Genomic DNA, 18,103 nt, shown 5'->3' with positions numbered 1-18,103 from the left:
CGTGTCGGTGAAATCCATAGTTGCATGGGAACGAAGGAGCAAGAGGCCCCACTTTTCTTTTTGATAGACATGACAGTGCTTACGATTTTTGTACATAGTTGATAGGTTAATTGGTGATTATTGACGTGACCGTATCATACTATGGTAGCTCAATCAAATCAACTGTTCATGGCAATTTTGGTGGGACTTTTATGACCTTCTCACTGAGAGATTTGAATCTGTGCACGTCGAAATTGACCGTTTTATTTAATGATGTTGACGTGACCGTCTCATACAATGGCAGAGCTCAATCAAATCAACTGTTCATGGCAATTTTGGTGGGACTTTTATGACCTTCTCACTGAGAGATTTGAATCTGTGCACGTCGAATTTGACCGTCTTATTTAATGACGTTGACGTGACCGTATCATGCTATGGCAGCTCGTGATCATGGCAGTGTTGGTGGGAGTTTAGACCGTTGAACTGAGATTTGAACTCGTGCACGTGGAATTTGACACAATGATGTTGATGAACATTTTGATTTTGATGCATAGTTATGTTATCCGTCGTCTGTAAGAAATATTGTTTTACATATTTTGATATATATAATATTTTTATTTATTAAAAAAATAAGATGACCAACTGATTGATCAGATTTTTCAATCATTTATTTTTTTAAAGAGACGAGTGGAATTTTCGATTTAGCTTTTTATTACATTCCCATATCGGAATGCCATTTGTAACCCGTTGATTTAGTTAAGAAAATTTATTTTTTTGAAATAAAAAATCATATCACTAATATCTCGATCATTTTGACCATTAATTTAGTTATCCAATCGTGACTGATTCATTATGCAAAGTCAAAGGTATAATCTCTAAAATCAAATCATGAGGACAACAAAATGCCGGTCAAATTCTACTGCTACACAAGAATGAATGAGAATAAGCGATACCGAATAGTTACTATATATTGTTTTTCTAAGATCCCTGCTTTGCAGACTTTCCGTTTGCTAATTGTTTGTTTCAATCACATGCATACTTTAGTCTTAAGCATGTCATGTCAGATAAGGTTATGAATCGTGAACTTTTAACGTATCACCATCAAACTATGTCCTGTCCAAAAGCTATTAAATTTATATTTCGTTTAAGCAAGTTGTAAGACACTTCAAAATGCATGCTTATGAATTTCCAGTCGACATATAATAATTTAATTATTCGTGTCAAACTTTTCCTCCGATATCAGACTCATAGGAAAACTCATATCATTCTTCAAGTCACGTCTATGTACATAAACATAAGCTGCGTTAGCATTATGTAATCCGTTTTTATGCGACGTAATACTCATCTCATATGAACTTGATTAGTTTAGGCTCTGCTCGTGACAGCAGCCTTATGTGGTTAGTGAGTTGATGCCTTGAACTCTTTGGCAACCTTAGTCGTCTACGCTAACAAGTTCGTTGTCGATTGAAACAGTTCATCCTTATGCTATTATACAAAAAAATATTAATATTAAAATTTAAAATCAAATAATAATATATCTAAATTTAAGATGCTGGATAAAAATTCTTTATCTAATTTATGGATGCATCATCATAAGATCCAAAAGCTATAGTAATATCGATGTGTAATGAGAACTAAAGTTGCCTTTTCTTCTTTCATTATCTTTCATAGGATCACTGTGTGATGGATTTAGAGATGAAAGGAAGATGAAAAAAAGATATGCAATCTTTCATTGACTAAATCACGTGACTAAAAGAGATGAGAGAAGATCTATAATTTCTCAATCATGTCACGTATCCATACATCCATATATCCATGTATTATGTGTATCCAATTATTAGTGTATAGTCCCTAGAAGATTCTGTCTATTTATATGTAAGATAAAGAGTCTATGATAAGTAATTATGAGACTCCCTTCCATCGAGATCATCCTCTAAAGAATCCTACCATAATTGGACTTTGGTCGATAATCATAATCAAAATTCAATCATATCTATAATATATCTTACCTAATTAGATAGGGTCACAGAATCTAACATTCTCCCACTTGACCCATTAATCGGTAAGATACAAAGAGGTTTAAAATAAAAAAAATAAAAAAAATATTTTAAAATAAGTTTACCCAATTAGATTATAAAGTTTTAAAAGTTTATATGCACACAAATTAAAAAAAAGGCTAATAAGTCTAATAAATATAATAATACTATATTAAATCTAAGTAGAAATATGAGTTAGAGAGATTGTATGTCATCAATGTTATGCTTTCTGCTACGTACCACAATTCTGTTAGCCCTTCCTAATATAGTCTAAAATGGCTTCTATAATTTATTTTGTCAAGATAATCCTATTATCATATTAAATAATTTTGAACAAAATAATAAAAATAATAACTTTAAATACATAAGCAAGAATATCAATTATTATGTCAACTAAAATATGCATCATCATATTTTTTATGGGTTGCTCGTATACTCAATCATAAGAATATATTCTTTCAAACATTTTAGGTTGTAAGTCCAAGTGAATGGATCAATAATCAATGTAGTGGAACTCAAGTTATTAATTGACATTAGTTATTTCTGAACTCTCTTCTCTAACCATCAAGTACTATATATCATGCATAAAGTTATAACAGTACATATCATTTTTAGAGAACAAAGTTACTATGATATGTCAAAATATATCTTCAGCGATTTGGTAATTGAGTCTAACTACATCAAGTCCTAAGATAAAATTTTACAATCATAAATCTTTATTGATGATCTCAAAGCATGCCACAAAATTAACTTCTATTTTTAAGAATGTAATAATATGACTTTATGTTTTTCCCTATAAATTACCTCTCCAACTGATATAGATATAAATGTAAAGTGGGATTCCTATTATCAAGATATATTACAAAATTAGCACTTGAAAATACCATCATTTTAAGTTAAACTAATTTCATATATATGAGCATATAATCCTTTTTTCCTTCTGGATATCTTAATAGATTATTTATAGTCTTTTAGTATTTTAATTATTAGGTAACTCTAGTATCTACCCAGTATTTCAACTATAAAACTTATATCTAATCATGCATATGCTTGAGTATATAATAAACTTTCAACTGCACATACATAAAGAATTTTTTTATCTGATTATTTTTTATTTTTAAAAATACTTATTTTGGTTAAAACTTTTACTTTTATTATAGCTTAAACAAAATTATATACTAAATCTCTCCAAAACTCGATCAATATATCATTTTTGAGTCATAGTAATCCTTGAAATCTATCACTAAATATCTCAATGCTAATAACATAAAATGTCTCATTCATATTAACAATCTTATAATTCTTGATGAGAAATTTCTTAGTTTGGTATAATAAACCAATATCATTATTGGCAAGCAAAATATTATATATATATAAGACATATAATAAATTTGCTCCCATTGATTTTTATATATAAATACTAATCAAATATAAATAGGAGGCTTCTATTGCTAAGCATTCGAATAAAATATAGTATCATTAACTAGTTTTTCTTTATGAAAATATCTCTTAATGATGAGTTGCATGCATTGTTATTTTTTAGTTAATTATTAGAAAGTTGGAAGACACTAATGGTTTCCCTTAGCAATTCTGTACTAGACGGTGTTATCACTATGAGCCAAGTAACAAGCAGTTTGTTGAATGAGGAATTGAGGAGAAAGATTTCAGCAACAACTCAAATTGATTAGAGAATAGAGAAAGGTAAAAGTTCAAGGATAGAAGCAATTCACGCATTAGTAAAAGCAAGTCGAGATTAAGAAAAAATATTGTGATGATAAAGGGCATTACAAGAATCAATGTAAGAAACCTAACAACAACAAGAAAAAGAGAATTGAAGTAGAGCCTATAGAGTCAAAAGATAATACGACATCTATGGTGTAGGGTGGTGGCTATTTAATTTTATCTCTTTTTAATGATATTTTCTCTTGAGTGGGTGATTGACATAGGAGTTTTTTACCATGCTAAACTACGGATTGAGTTTTTTGCTACCTATAAGTCTTAAAATTTTAGTGTTGTAAATTTACACTCCACTTTGATTGGAAGTGAATAGATTTGTCGACTTTTAGATGGTTTCAAGCGTAAAGGCATCTCTATTCCCTTCCACAAAATTACCTATAAACACTTATAATTTTGTGGAAGGGAATAGAGATGTCATTGCTTTACACCTGCAAAAATGGATATATCATTTTGAATATGAATGATAAGCACAAATTGGATCTTTTATGCCTTCAAGCGTTTGCTTATGTGATTAAGAGAAGCTTTACAGAATCATTAATGATCAAACAAGCTGTAAAGCTAGAAATCTCAGACCCTTAACTATTATTAAGAGTTTGGTTTAGTTGGATACTTATATCAATCTTTATTCATAATGTCCCTTAGTTGGGCTAGAGATACAGTTGACTAGAAAATAAGCCAAATCAGGATTTTGATGAAATTTTACGATATTAAAGCTATGCTTTTTCGTAACATTTCAATAATATTTAATTGTTTCAAATATCAAAACAGTTATTTCATTATACTAAAATGCCCATAAGAAGGCTTTACACCAAAGAGTCTCCTACACTTTATCAACACTGTCTATATGAAGTGTAACAAATTTCTATAACAATGTTGCTCCGATGAGGATGAGTACGAGGATGAGGATGATAACAACGATGATGACACAGGTAAAGACTACTGAGTAGACGTGCATGCATGAAAAAATGAATACGGGTGCGTGTATTTTTGGGTAAAGCTCAGGTCATGGAGAAAGGAATACGAGGGATGGCACGCAGGCAGAGGTCCGACTTCCTCCGGCACGTAATCGAGAAGGTTTCGCTCATGTCCAACTCCTGGGGCATCCCTTCATCTCCCGATGGGAGCTCCCAATCAAAGTTGTAGAGAAGGCTAGCCAGGGAAAGCTCTATGCTCTTCAAACCAAATGACATCCCTGGGCATATCCTCCTGCCTGCTCCGAAAGGTAAGAACTCAAAGTTCGTTCCCTTGAAGTCGACCATGGAATTCCTCCTCTCGAATCTCTCTGGCTCAAACTCAGTGGGATTGTCCCAGTACCGAGGATCCCTTCCCAAGGCCCAAACGTTCACGAATACTCTTGTCTTCTCTGGTATCTGGTAACCAAGAACCTCGCACGTCTCCCGGCACTCTCGGGGGAGCAGCAGAGGAACAGGAGGGTGCAGCCTCAGAGTCTCCTTGATGACCAGTTTCAAGTAGTTCATTCCGTTGATGTCCTTCTCCGTCACCTTTCCCTTTTCTCCGACAGTCTCCCTCACCTCCTCTTGCAACCTTCGCATCACTCTTGGATTCCTCATCAGCTCCGACATGGCCCACTCCATTATTCCTGCGGAGGTCTCGCTGGCCCCACCGAGCATATCCTTTATTGCAAAAGGAATCCAGAAATTAGATTCTCGAAACTGCGACTGTAAGGAAAGATTAGGGTTTCAAAAGGAACATACCAGCATCATGGCTTTCATGTCCTCGTCTGCTAAGGGGAATGACAGGCTACCTTCAGCTTGAACTCTCAGCATGACATCGACCAAGGCCTCCTCCTCCTCCTCCTCCGGTTGCTCTGCGGACTTCCTTTCTCTGCGCTCTTGAATGATGCTATTCAGGATCGCGTCCATGTCACGGTGTAACATCTTCATCTTGAAAGTCGCACCACTGAGAAGTTTAATTATCGGCCATGACGGGAATAAGTCCGCCAAACTGAAGCCTCCGGCAGCTTCCAGCGTTTGCATCACTATCCGTATGAACTCTTTCTGGTACTTGCACTTGCTGCCGATGACGGACCGGGAGCCTATGTCATTAGCCAACAGCACCAATTTCTTACTGAGGTTCACGGTGGAACCAGTGTTGGACAACAGGACTATCGACCGCACAAGATTAAGCACCTCCTCTTCCCGGATAAACCGAAAAGATTGGACTCGCTTGGCACTCAATAGCTCCACGATGCTCATCTTGCGCAGCTCCCTCCAGTGGAATCCATACGAGGTAAAGCCGACGCCCCTGTCACCGTATGTGGCGGTCTGGAGATTCAGGTTAGTGGGCCGAGAGGCGAAGCTGACGTCGTGGGTTTTCATGATCTCAGCAGCCGCTTCGGTAGATGAGACAACGAGGGTGGGGACCTCACCGAGCTTCAGGAGTATCACGGGGCCAAATTTCTTAGATAAGGCAGTGAGGGAACGATGCGGCAGGCCACCCAAGAGATGGTGCAAGCTGCCTATGATAGGGAGCTTAGATGGACCGGGAGGCAGTGTGGCACGAGCTCCGCGACCGGACCTGTTCTTCTTGAGTAGCAGCAGCGAAACGAGGAGGACAAGAAAGGAGAAGAGGAAGGAGGTGCTGGTGAGATCCATGGTTTAATCAGTTTTCTGGTGATGAGGCACGACAGGCCCGTCCACCCTTCTTATACACATGACAGTTACGAGTTTCGCATGCAGCTTCCCGGTTGAGTAGTGAGAGACGTTACCGTATCATCACGATAGTTCATCTGGGTCAAAGTCTCGATGGTACAACAAACAAAAACTTGTGATCACAATGGTGGCGGTCAAATTCGTCAGCCACTTTAAAATGAGAACAAACTATAAAATCTGATAAATAATTGTTATATATATATTTATATATATTATTTTTTCTACAATCTCTGCAACGCCAACTTTCCGTTCGTTACTTGATTGTTTCGGTCGCAAGCAAGCCGCCATGGCCATGTCCTACTCCGAGGGTATTAGTTTCATTCTGTATATCTTTGACCATGTTTCGGAACGTAATTGTTTCGTTGGTCAAGGAAAATCTAACTTTGAAAGATGATCGTGATATGGTTTGATTTGCAATTTTCATTCATAATCATCAATATTCTAAATCTGTAAGTTCAAATAATAATAAAATATTAGTTTAGTATAATTTCAGGTTGTTTTGGGACAGGTTCATTTGGGACAAAGCTTGTGCGGCATGCAAAATAAGACTCTTATATTATTTCTTTGAGCATGTCATAAGATGGATGTATGTGAAATTGACAAGATGAAGTCAAATCAAGAATCCTACTTTGGTCCAAATTATTATAAATCCAAGTTTGGATTGTTGAACTCGTTGAATAGCGATTTTATTCTAGGCACTGACGAATTCTGGGTGCAACCCAAAAGAAGCAATAATGTGAGCATCTGCATGTATCCAAGACAAGCAATAACGAAAGGCCACTCTCAATCGATGCAGAAAACACATCGGTGTATCCCATAAATTCGTAAGACAGTGACGAGTGAACGGTTAATAATGTAAGAGTTGATTGATAGTTACCTTTACCGCTCTCTCTAGCGCGCAAATAAACAGTTCATGTCATATTATTGATTATGTCGGCACCTGCAAAGTGTTTCCTACTATTATTCATGTCATCTTATTTAAGGGCTCTATCCTGATCCCACGATTTTTAAGGTTAGAGCTGAACCAAAAATTCTTGATTTTGTTGGATGATGATGTTGTATATATTGATTGATTCCATGCAATCATTTAGTTAATTAATTGATTATAAAAATATGAAATACAATCGTTATGAGTCATACATATAGTCAAACTGAATATAGTATTATATTTATTGAACTTATTGATTTATTCTATAAAAATTCATATGCATGTATAAATTATTTTTTAAAATTTATTATAATCTAATTAAATATTTTTTTAATAAATTTTTATTTTTATTTATTTTAATTTTATATTTTTATATCTTATCAATTAATTGGTTAAATGGGAAAATATTATATTATGTTATCTTATATAATTTGATAAGATATATTATGAATATGATTGGATTTTGATTATGATAATCGATCAAAAAAGTCTAATTATGATATGATTCTTTAAAATATGATAATGATGGAATGAACTCTCCTAATTACTTATCACAGACCCTATACTCTCGCTCATAAAAAGATAAGACCACCCAAGGATAGAAAAATACTTGGATACACATATACTAAGAGGAGATATAAATATATGATATTAGTGAAAGATTATAAATTTTTTTATAATCTTTTTATTCATAATTCATTGTTTATAATGGTCTTGTGAAATATGACGAATCCAATTTTATAAATAAGTGAAACAATAACAAAGTAAGACACCATGGAGATGTGAAAACGGCCTACAATAGGAGGTTAGATGGATCGGGTGAAATAGCAGCTGGAGAAAGAGAAAGCGGAGGGCGGACAGTAACGCGTGTTGGTGAAATCCATGGTTGTATGCGATCTAAGGAGCAAGAGGCCCCACCTTTTCTTTCTGATAGACAAACAGTGGTTGCGATTTTTGTACATAGTTTCTAAGTTATGATTATTGACGTGACCGTATCATACAATGGCAGAGCTCAATCAAATCAACTGTTCATGGCAATTATGGTGGGACTTTTATGACCTTCTCACTGAGAGATTTGAATCTGTGCACGTCGAAATTGACCGTTTTATTTAATGATGTTGACGTGACCATATCATGCTACGGCAGCTTGATCAAATCAACTGGTCATGGCACTGTTGGTCGGATTTTTTTGACGGTCTTAATGAGAGATCTGAATCTGTGCAAGTCGAATTTGACCGTCTCATTTAATGACGTTGACGTGACCGTGTCATGCTATGGCAGCTCGTGACCATGCAAGTGTTGGTGGCAGTTTAGACCGTTGAACTGAGAGATTTGAACTTGTGCACGTGGAATTTGACAAAATGATGTTGATGAACATTTTGATTTTGATGCATACTTATGTTATCCGTCGTCTATAAGAAATATTGTTTTATATATTTTGATATATATAATATTTTTATTTATTAAAAAAAAAAAAGATGACCAACTGATTGATCAGATTTTTCAATCATTTATTTTTTTTAAAGAGAGGAGTGGCATTTTCGATTTAGCTTTTTATTACATTCCCATATCGGAATGTCTTTTGTAACCCGTTGATTTAGTTAAGCAAGTTTATTTTTTTGAAATAAAATATCATATCACTAATATCTCGATCACTTTGACCATTAATTTAGTTATCCAATCTTGACTGATTCATTATGCAAAGTCGAAGGTACAATCTCTAAAATCAAATCATGAGGACAACAAAATGCCGGTCAAATTCTGCTGCGACACAAGAATGAATGAGAATCAACGGGTTTGCTAATTGTTTGTTTCAATCACATACCATGCAGACTTTCCGTTTGCTAATTGTTTGTTTCAATCACATACATACTTTAGTCTTGAGCATGTCATGTCAGATGAGGTTATAAATCGTGAAGTTTTAACGTATCTCCATCAAACTATGTCCTGTCCAAAAGCTATTAAATTTATATTTCGTTTAAGCAAGTTGTAAGACACTTAAAATTTCCAGTCGACATATAATAATTTAATTATTCGTGTCAAACTTTTCGTCCGATATCAGACTTGTCGGAACACCATATATGACCTCTCCGCTACTGGGTATTAAATCTTGAAAGGAGCACATTTACCAACTCCACCTCAAAGGTATTCCTTGTTTGTAAATTTGCTAGGACTTTGAAACCACTCTCTGCTCATGCACATTGGTGCAGTTGTAAGCAGCATTAAATCATTGTAGGGAACTGATTATTGCTATCAACGTGCCCATGAACCCTTTCAAGACCACTTTGATCATTATATCACTAACATCGCGATCACTTTGATCATTAATTTAGTTATCCAATCGTGACTGATTCATTATGGAAAGTCGAAGGTATAATCTATAAAATCAAATCATGGGGAAAACGAAATGTCGGTCAAATTCTACTGCTGCATAGAATGAGAATAAGCGACAATGAATAATTACTATATATATTGTTTTTCTAAGATCCCTGCTATGCAAACTTTCGGTTTGCTAATTGTTTGTTTCAATCCCACCAACAGTGCCAATGACCGGAGATTTGATTGAGATGCCAAACGGTCACGTCAATCATCAACAAGCAAAACGGTCAAATTCGACGTGCACATGTTCAAATCTCTCAGGAAATCGGTCTAATGTCCCACCAACGCTGCCATCGTATTATAATACGGTAACGTCATTCATCACCAATTAACCTAGAAATTATGTAAAAAAAAAAAAAAACACGGTCATGTCTATCAAAAAAAGAAAAAAGAGTGGCCTCTTGCTCGTCGGTTCCATACAACCATGGATTTTACCAACACTTGGTTACGTTTTCTCCGCCCTCCTATTTCTCTTCCTTCTGCGACTTACAAGAATAACAAGCTCTAGTCAATGAGCTAGTGCCAGACTGACACCCGATCCATCTAACCTCTTTTATCGAAGGTGGCTTGCACCATCTTCTTAATGTCTTTACTCATCATTGTGTCACTGTCAATTTCACATACATCCATCTTATGACATGCTCAAAGAAATAAGACAACGGGTGGCCTCTGAACATGGACGCATCTCTAAGTGTTAGAGACTACACCTTGGACTTTTATTTTGCATGCCGCACAAGCTTTGTCCCAAATGAACCTGTCTCAAAACATCGTGAAATGATACTAAACTAATGTTTTTATTATTATTTGGACTTCAGATTTAGAATATTGATGATTATGAATGAAAATTGCAAATCAAACCATATCATGATCATCTTTCAAAGTTAGATTTTCCTTGGCCAATGAAACAATTGCGTTCCGAAACATGGTCAAAAATATACTGAACGAAACTAATACCCTCGGAGTAGGACACGTCCATGGCGGCTTGCTTGCGACCGAAACAAACAAGTAACGAACGGAAAGTTGGTGTGGCCAGAGATTGTAGAAAAAATAATATATATATATATATATATATATATATAACAATTATTTATCAGATTTTATAGTCTGTTCTCATTTTAAATTGGCTGACGAATTTGACCGCCACCGTTGGGATCCCATGTTTATGTTTGTTGTACAATCCAGACTTTGACCCAGATGAACTATCGTGATGATACGGGAACGTCCGTCACTACTGAACCGGGAAGCTGCATGCGAAACTCGTAACTGTCGTGTGTATAAGAAGGGTGTACGGGCCTGTGGTGCCTCATCACCAGAAAACTAATTAAACCATGGATCTCACCAGCACCTCCTCCCTCTTCTCCTTTCTCGTCCTCCTCGTTTCGCTGCTGCTACTCAAGAAGAACAGGTCTGGTGGCGGAGCTCGTGCCACACTGCCTCCCGGTCCATCTAAGCTCCCTATCATAGGCAGCTTGCACCATCTCTTGGGTGGCCTGCCGCATCGTTCCCTCACTGCCTTATCTAAGAAATTTGGCCCCGTGATACTCCTGAAGCTCGGTGAGGTCCCCACCCTCGTTGTCTCATCTACCGAAGCGGCTGCTGAGATCATGAAAACCCACGACGTCAGCTTCGCCTCTCGGCCCACTAACCTGAATCTCCAGTCCGCCACATACGGTGACAGGGGCGTCGGCTTTACCTCGTATGGATTCCACTGGAGGGAGCTGCGCAAGATGAGCATCGTGGAGCTATTGAGTGCCAAGCGAGTCCAATCTTTTCGCTTTATCCGGGAAGAGGAGGTGCTTAATCTTGTGCGGTCGATAGTCCTGTTGTCCAACGCTGGTTCCACCGTGAACCTCAGTAAGAAATTGGTGCTGTTGGCTAATGACATAGGCTCCCGGTCCGTCATCGGCAGCAAGTGCAAGTACCAGAAAGTGTTCATACGGATAGTGATGCAAACGCTGGAAGCTGCCGGAGGCTTCAGTTTGGCGGACTTATTCCCGTCATGGCCGATAATTAAACTTCTCAGTGGCGCGACTTTCAAGATGCAGATGTTACACCGTGACATGGACGCGATCCTGAATAGCATCATTCAAGAGCGCAGAGAAAGGAAGTCCGCAGAGCAACCGGAGGAGGAGGAGGAGGAGGAGGCCTTGGTCGATGTCATGCTGAGAGTTCAAGCTGAAGGTAGCCTGTCATTCCCCTTAGCAGACGAGGACATGAAAGCCATGATGCTGGTATGCTTATTTTTGAAACCCTAATCTTTCCTTACAGTCGCAGTTTCGAGAATCTAATTTCTGGATTCCTTTTGCAATAAAGGATATGCTCGGTGGGGCCAGCGAGACCTCCGCAGGAATAATGGAGTGGGCCATGTCGGAGCTGATGAGGAATCCAAGAGTGATGCGGAAGTTGCAAGAGGAGGTGAGGGAGACTGTCGGAGAAAAGGGAAAGGTGACGGAGAAGGACATCAACGGAATGAACTACTTGAAACTGGTCATCAAGGAGACTCTGAGGCTGCACCCTCCTGTTCCTCTGCTGCTCCCCCGAGAGTGCCGGGAGACGTGCGAGGTTCTTGGTTACCAGATACCAGAGAAGACAAGAGTATTCGTGAACGTTTGGGCCTTGGGAAGGGATCCTCGATACTGGGACAGTCCCACTGAGTTTGAGCCAGAGAGATTCGAGAGGAGGAATTCCATGGTCGACTTCAAGGGAACCAACTTTGAGTTCTTACCTTTCGGGGCAGGCAGGAGGATATGCCCAGGGATGTCATTTGGTTTGAAGAGCATAGAGCTTTCCCTGGCTAGCCTTCTCTACAACTTTGATTGGGAGCTCCCATCGGGAAATGAAGGGATGCCCCAGGAGTTGGACATGAGCGAGACCTTCTCGATTACGTGCCGGAGGAAGTCGGACCTCTGCCTACGTGCCATCCCTCGTATTCCTTTCTCCATGACTTGACCTTTACCCAAAAATACATGCAACCGTAGTCGTTTCTTCATGTATGCACTTCTACCCAATAGTCTTTACTTGTATCGTCGTCATCGTTATCGTCCTCATCGGAGCAGCATTGTTACAGAAATTTGTTACACTTCATATAGACAGTGTTGATAAAGTGTAGGAGGCTCTTTCTTGTGACGTCCTCTTATGGGCTGTTTAGTATAATGAAATTACTGTTTTGATATTTGAAATAAATAAATATTATTGTCAAAGGATGAATGTTACGAAAAAGCATATCTTGAATACCGTAAAATTTAATCAAAATCCTGATTTGGCTTATTTTCTAGTCCACTGTATCTCTAGCCCAACTAAGAGATATTATGAATAATTAAATATTATTGCCAACTGTATTTCTAGTCAATTTTATAATTGAGGACATCAATTAAAATTTTTAAATTTTTGAAAGAGAAAAATATAATTTTTACCTAAGATATATAAAAGAAAATTTTAATTTATGAAAGGGTAGAATTGAAATGTAAACATAATGACATAGATTGAAATTATCTTATGAGGGGTAAAACCATCCTTTTTAATAAAACCCTAAATGTCCCTTTGTACGATCATTGCATAAGGCATGGTCGTTGCTTGCATGCGACCTCCAGCATTCAGTTGACGTTAATTTTGGCTAGCAAATATTGTCACAATAGTGCTGCTCGTGCCTCGTAGGTCGACCATTGGAGGCCACCGTCCTCAATGATACTGTTGTCAACAACAACCTATTAATAGTGGTCCATTGATCAAACATGATAAAATTTTATATCGCCCAAAAGCAGGCGATAAGATAGATTAGATAGAAAAGAAAATCGACAATATCAATGAATCATTCATGCATCGTAAATGAAAACTGATTAACATATTTTCATGAGCAAAAGGTGCTAACAAGTAGATCTAAGATATTTGATTTCACAACTATAGTTAGCAAGTATAAACGCCATCCTTGTACTATTATGTAAAAAACTTAAATAACAAAATCTGAAATTAAATAATAATATATTTAAATTTACGATATGTATATTTTGATGCTGCTAAAAAACATTTATCTAATCTATGAGCATACCATCATTAAATTCAAAAGCTCTAGTGATACCGTTTTGTAAAGAGAACCATACTCACTTTCTCCTCTCTTCCTATTTTTCACAAGAGCACTACGGGCGATCAATTTATGGACAAAATAAAGATGAAAGAAGATATATAATCTTTCATCACATGACTAAAAGGAGATGTGAGGATCGATAACCTTTCGATCATGTTACATATCCAACCGATGATCGTACAAATGCCATCCAAAATTTTCCCCGATGCTTAATTATATAGATCCTTATCAATATATAGCAATACATATATTATCATGAGTCTTTTAAATTATCCTCCTGTCACATCATGGACTCGCAAATAGATGTTCAATTACCTAACAATAATGATAACCACAACCCATAATTACTCTGATGCAAATATATACAATAGGCACATTCAATAGAAGTCTAGCCTAACTACATGTTCCGGACACATAAGATAGGTAAGGCAAGGAATTTTCTTTGACTTGTAACTAAGGCAAGGAAAATATGTTCCGGACATATAAGATAGGCAAAGTAGGAACATATCGATCCTCAAATTCATGTTCTTCTAGTTGGATCTAAAAACACCAATGGAGGCGATACCTACCACCAGCAAGAACTTTGGTGAAGTAATAAAATGGAGATCCTTGCGTGAAGCTATAGATGGATAGTAGATCAGCTTAAAGAGGTCGTGACGGATTTGAATCTTTATGTTTTGATGAGATGGATTGATAGCTTATATAATAATTCTTTGGAAGCATTGTGGTCGAGATCGTGAGAAGTCTCGCTCCTAATAACTCAAATTCAATTTATCACAACCACATGAAATATTAAGACTTATAACATCATGACATCCGAAAGCAAGTTATGTGAATAGATGTATAGGAGTTTGATTCAGTATAGGAATTTTGATTAGGGGCACGCATATGTGCCCAAGAGAGAGCCAATATATGTGGCCATAAGTGCAGTTTTTGTTTGGATGGAATTCGTATTGCGTCAACTATTATTGTGTTTCTCATCTCTATTTATGAATATATTATTAAGGATGATTTCCTTAAAAAAAAAATTCATATCTTGAGTATTTTTTAATCAGTACTCTTATTTTACTTAAAAAATAATTATATCACTAACATCGCGATCACTTTGATCATTAATTTAGTTATCCAATCGTGACTGATTCATTATGGAAAGTCCGAAGGTATAATCTATAAAATCAAATCATGGGGAAAACGAAATGTCGGTCAAATTCTACTGCTGCATAGAATGTGAATAAGCGACAATGAATAATTACTATATATATTGTTTTTCTAAGATCCATGCTATGCAAACTTTCGGTTTGCTAATTGTTTGTTTCAATCCCACCAACAGTGCCAATGACCGGAGATTTGATTGAGATGCCAAACGGTCAAATTCGACGTGCACATGTTCAAATCTCTCAGGAAATCGGTCTAATGTCCCACCAACACTGCCATGACCAGTTGATTTGATTGAGCTGCCATTGTATTATAATACGGTAACGTCATTCATCACCAATTAACCTAGAAATTATGTAAAAAAAAAAAACACTGTCATGTCTATCAAAAAAAGAAAAAAGAGTGGCCTCTTGCTCGTCGGTTCCATACAACCATGGATTTCACCAACACTTGGTTACGTTTTCTCCGCCCTCCTATTTCTCTTCCTTCTGCGACTGACACCCGATCCATCTAACCTCTTTTATCGAAGGTGGCTTGCACCATCTTCTTAATGTCTTTACTCATCATTGTGTCACTGTCAATTTCACATACATCCATCTTATGACATGCTCAAAGAAATAAGACAACAGGTGGCCTCTGAACATGGACGCATCTCTAAGTGTTAGAGACTACACCTTGGACTTTTATTTTGCATGCCGCACAAGCTTTGTCCCAAATGAACCTGTCCCAAAACATCGTGAAATGATACTAAACTAATGTTTTTATTATTATTTGGACTTCAGATTTAGAATATTGATGATTATGAATGAAAATTGCAAATCAAACCATATCATGATCATCTTTCAAAGTTAGATTTTCCTTGGCCAATGAAACAATTGCGTTCCGAAACATGGTCAAAAATATACTGAATGAAACTAATACCCTCGGAGTAGGACACGTCCATGGCGGCTTGCTTGCGACCGAAACAAACAAGTAACGAACGGAAAGTTGGTGTGGCCAGAGATTGTAGAAAAAATAATATATATATAACAATTATTTATCAGATTTTATAGTCCGTTCTCATTTTAAATTGGCTGACGAATTTGACCGCCACCGTTGGGATCCCATGTTTATGTTTGTTGTACAATCCAGACTTTGACCCAGATGAACTATCGTGATGATACGGGAACGTCCGTCACTACTGAACCGGGAAGCTGCATGCGAAACTCGCAACTGTCGTGTGTATAAGAAGGGTGTACGGGCCTGTGGTGCCTCATCACCAGAAAACTAATTAAACCATGGATCTCACCAGCACCTCCTTCCTCTTCTCCTTTCTCGTCCTCCTCGTTTCGCTGCTGCTACTCAAGAAGAACAGGTCTGGTGGCGGAGCTCGTGCCACACTGCCTCCCGGTCCATCTAAGCTCCCTATCATAGGCAGCTTGCACCATCTCTTGGGTGGCCTGCCGCATCGTTCCCTCACTGCCTTATCTAAGAAATTTGGCCCCGTGATACTCCTGAAGCTCGGTGAGGTCCCCACCCTCGTTGTCTCATCTACCGAAGCGGCTGCTGAGATCATGAAAACCCACGACGTCAGCTTCGCCTCTCGGCCCACTAACCTGAATCTCCAGTCCGCCACATACGGTGACAGGGGCGTCGGCTTTACCTCGTATGGATTCCACTGGAGGGAGCTGCGCAAGATGAGCATCGTGGAGCTATTGAGTGCCAAGCGAGTCCAATCTTTTCGCTTTATCCGGGAAGAGGAGGTGCTTAATCTTGTGCGGTCGATAGTCCTGTTGTCCAACGCTGGTTCCACCGTGAACCTCAGTAAGAAATTGGTGCTGTTGGCTAATGACATAGGCTCCCGGTCCGTCATCGGCAGCAAGTGCAAGTACCAGAAAGAGTTCATACGGATAGTGATGCAAACGCTGGAAGCTGCCGGAGGCTTCAGTTTGGCGGACTTATTCCCGTCATGGCCGATAATTAAACTTCTCAGTGGCGCGACTTTCAAGATGCAGATGTTACACCGTGACATGGACGCGATCCTGAATAGCATCATTCAAGAGCGCAGAGAAAGGAAGTCCGCAGAGCAACCGGAGGAGGAGGAGGAGGAGGAGGCCTTGGTCGATGTCATGCTGAGAGTTCAAGCTGAAGGTAGCCTGTCATTCCCCTTAGCAGACGAGGACATGAAAGCCATGATGCTGGTATGCTTATTTTTGAAACCCTAATCTTTCCTTACAGTCGCAGTTTCGAGAATCTAATTTCTGGATTCCTTTTGCAATAAAGGATATGCTCGGTGGGGCCAGCGAGACCTCCGCAGGAATAATGGAGTGGGCCATGTCGGAGCTGATGAGGAATCCAAGAGTGATGCGGAAGTTGCAAGAGGAGGTGAGGGAGACTGTCGGAGAAAAGGGAAAGGTGACGGAGAAGGACATCAACGGAATGAACTACTTGAAACTGGTCATCAAGGAGACTCTGAGGCTGCACCCTCCTGTTCCTCTGCTGCTCCCCCGAGAGTGCCGGGAGACGTGCGAGGTTCTTGGTTACCAGATACCAGAGAAGACAAGAGTATTCGTGAACGTTTGGGCCTTGGGAAGGGATCCTCGATACTGGGACAGTCCCACTGAGTTTGAGCCAGAGAGATTCGAGAGCAGGAATTCCATGGTCGACTTCAAGGGAACCAACTTTGAGTTCTTACCTTTCGGGGCAGGCAGGAGGATATGCCCAGGGATGTCATTTGGTTTGAAGAGCATAGAGCTTTCCCTGGCTAGCCTTCTCTACAACTTTGATTGGGAGCTCCCATCGGGAAATGAAGGGATGCCCCAGGAGTTGGACATGAGCGAGACCTTCTCGATTACGTGCCGGAGGAAGTCGGACCTCTGCCTACGTGCCATCCCTCGTATTCCTTTCTCCATGACTTGACCTTTACCCAAAAATACATGCAACCGTAGTCGTTTCTTCATGTATGCACTTCTACCCAATAGTCTTTACTTGTATCGTCGTCATCGTTATCGTCCTCATCGGAGCAGCATTGTTACAGAAATTTGTTACACTTCATATAGACAGTGTTGATAAAGTGTAGGAGGCTCTTTCTTGTGACGTCCTCTTATGGGCTGTTTAGTATAATGAAATTACTGTTTTGATATTTGAAATAAATAAA

The 18,103-nt window shown here is 38.4% G+C and overlaps 2 protein-coding genes and 1 pseudogene across 2 annotated transcripts; 2 read left to right on the top strand and 1 right to left on the bottom strand.

Annotated features, from left to right (window-relative positions):
- Positions 1–4,489: 4,489 nt before the first annotated feature.
- Positions 4,490–6,374, bottom strand: LOC135639674 (desmethyl-deoxy-podophyllotoxin synthase-like). The gene is made up of 2 exons (XM_065153530.1): positions 5,468–6,374; positions 4,490–5,386 (listed from the first exon to the last, which is right to left on the bottom strand). Exons 1-2 carry the CDS (start codon positions 6,365–6,367, stop codon positions 4,751–4,753), a joined length of 1,536 nt encoding a protein of 511 aa, XP_065009602.1. The 5' UTR covers positions 6,368–6,374; the 3' UTR covers positions 4,490–4,750.
- Positions 6,375–11,046: 4,672 nt separating this feature from the next.
- LOC135640891 (desmethyl-deoxy-podophyllotoxin synthase-like) lies at positions 11,047–12,923 on the top strand (annotated as a pseudogene).
- Positions 12,924–16,232: 3,309 nt separating this feature from the next.
- LOC135641460 (desmethyl-deoxy-podophyllotoxin synthase-like) lies at positions 16,233–18,103 on the top strand. Its single transcript, XM_065156823.1, has 2 exons — positions 16,233–17,147; positions 17,185–18,103. The coding sequence occupies exons 1-2, from the start codon at positions 16,245–16,247 to the stop codon at positions 17,863–17,865; spliced, it is 1,584 nt and encodes a 527-aa protein (XP_065012895.1). The 5' UTR covers positions 16,233–16,244; the 3' UTR covers positions 17,866–18,103.

This window comes from Musa acuminata, chromosome BXJ3-6 (genome assembly GCF_036884655.1).
Source record: "Musa acuminata AAA Group cultivar baxijiao chromosome BXJ3-6, Cavendish_Baxijiao_AAA, whole genome shotgun sequence".
In the NCBI taxonomy this organism is placed as follows: Eukaryota; Viridiplantae; Streptophyta; class Magnoliopsida; order Zingiberales; family Musaceae; genus Musa; species Musa acuminata.
Note: the sequence above shows the minus strand (reverse complement) of the source record. Positions and strands in the feature narration are given on the sequence as shown.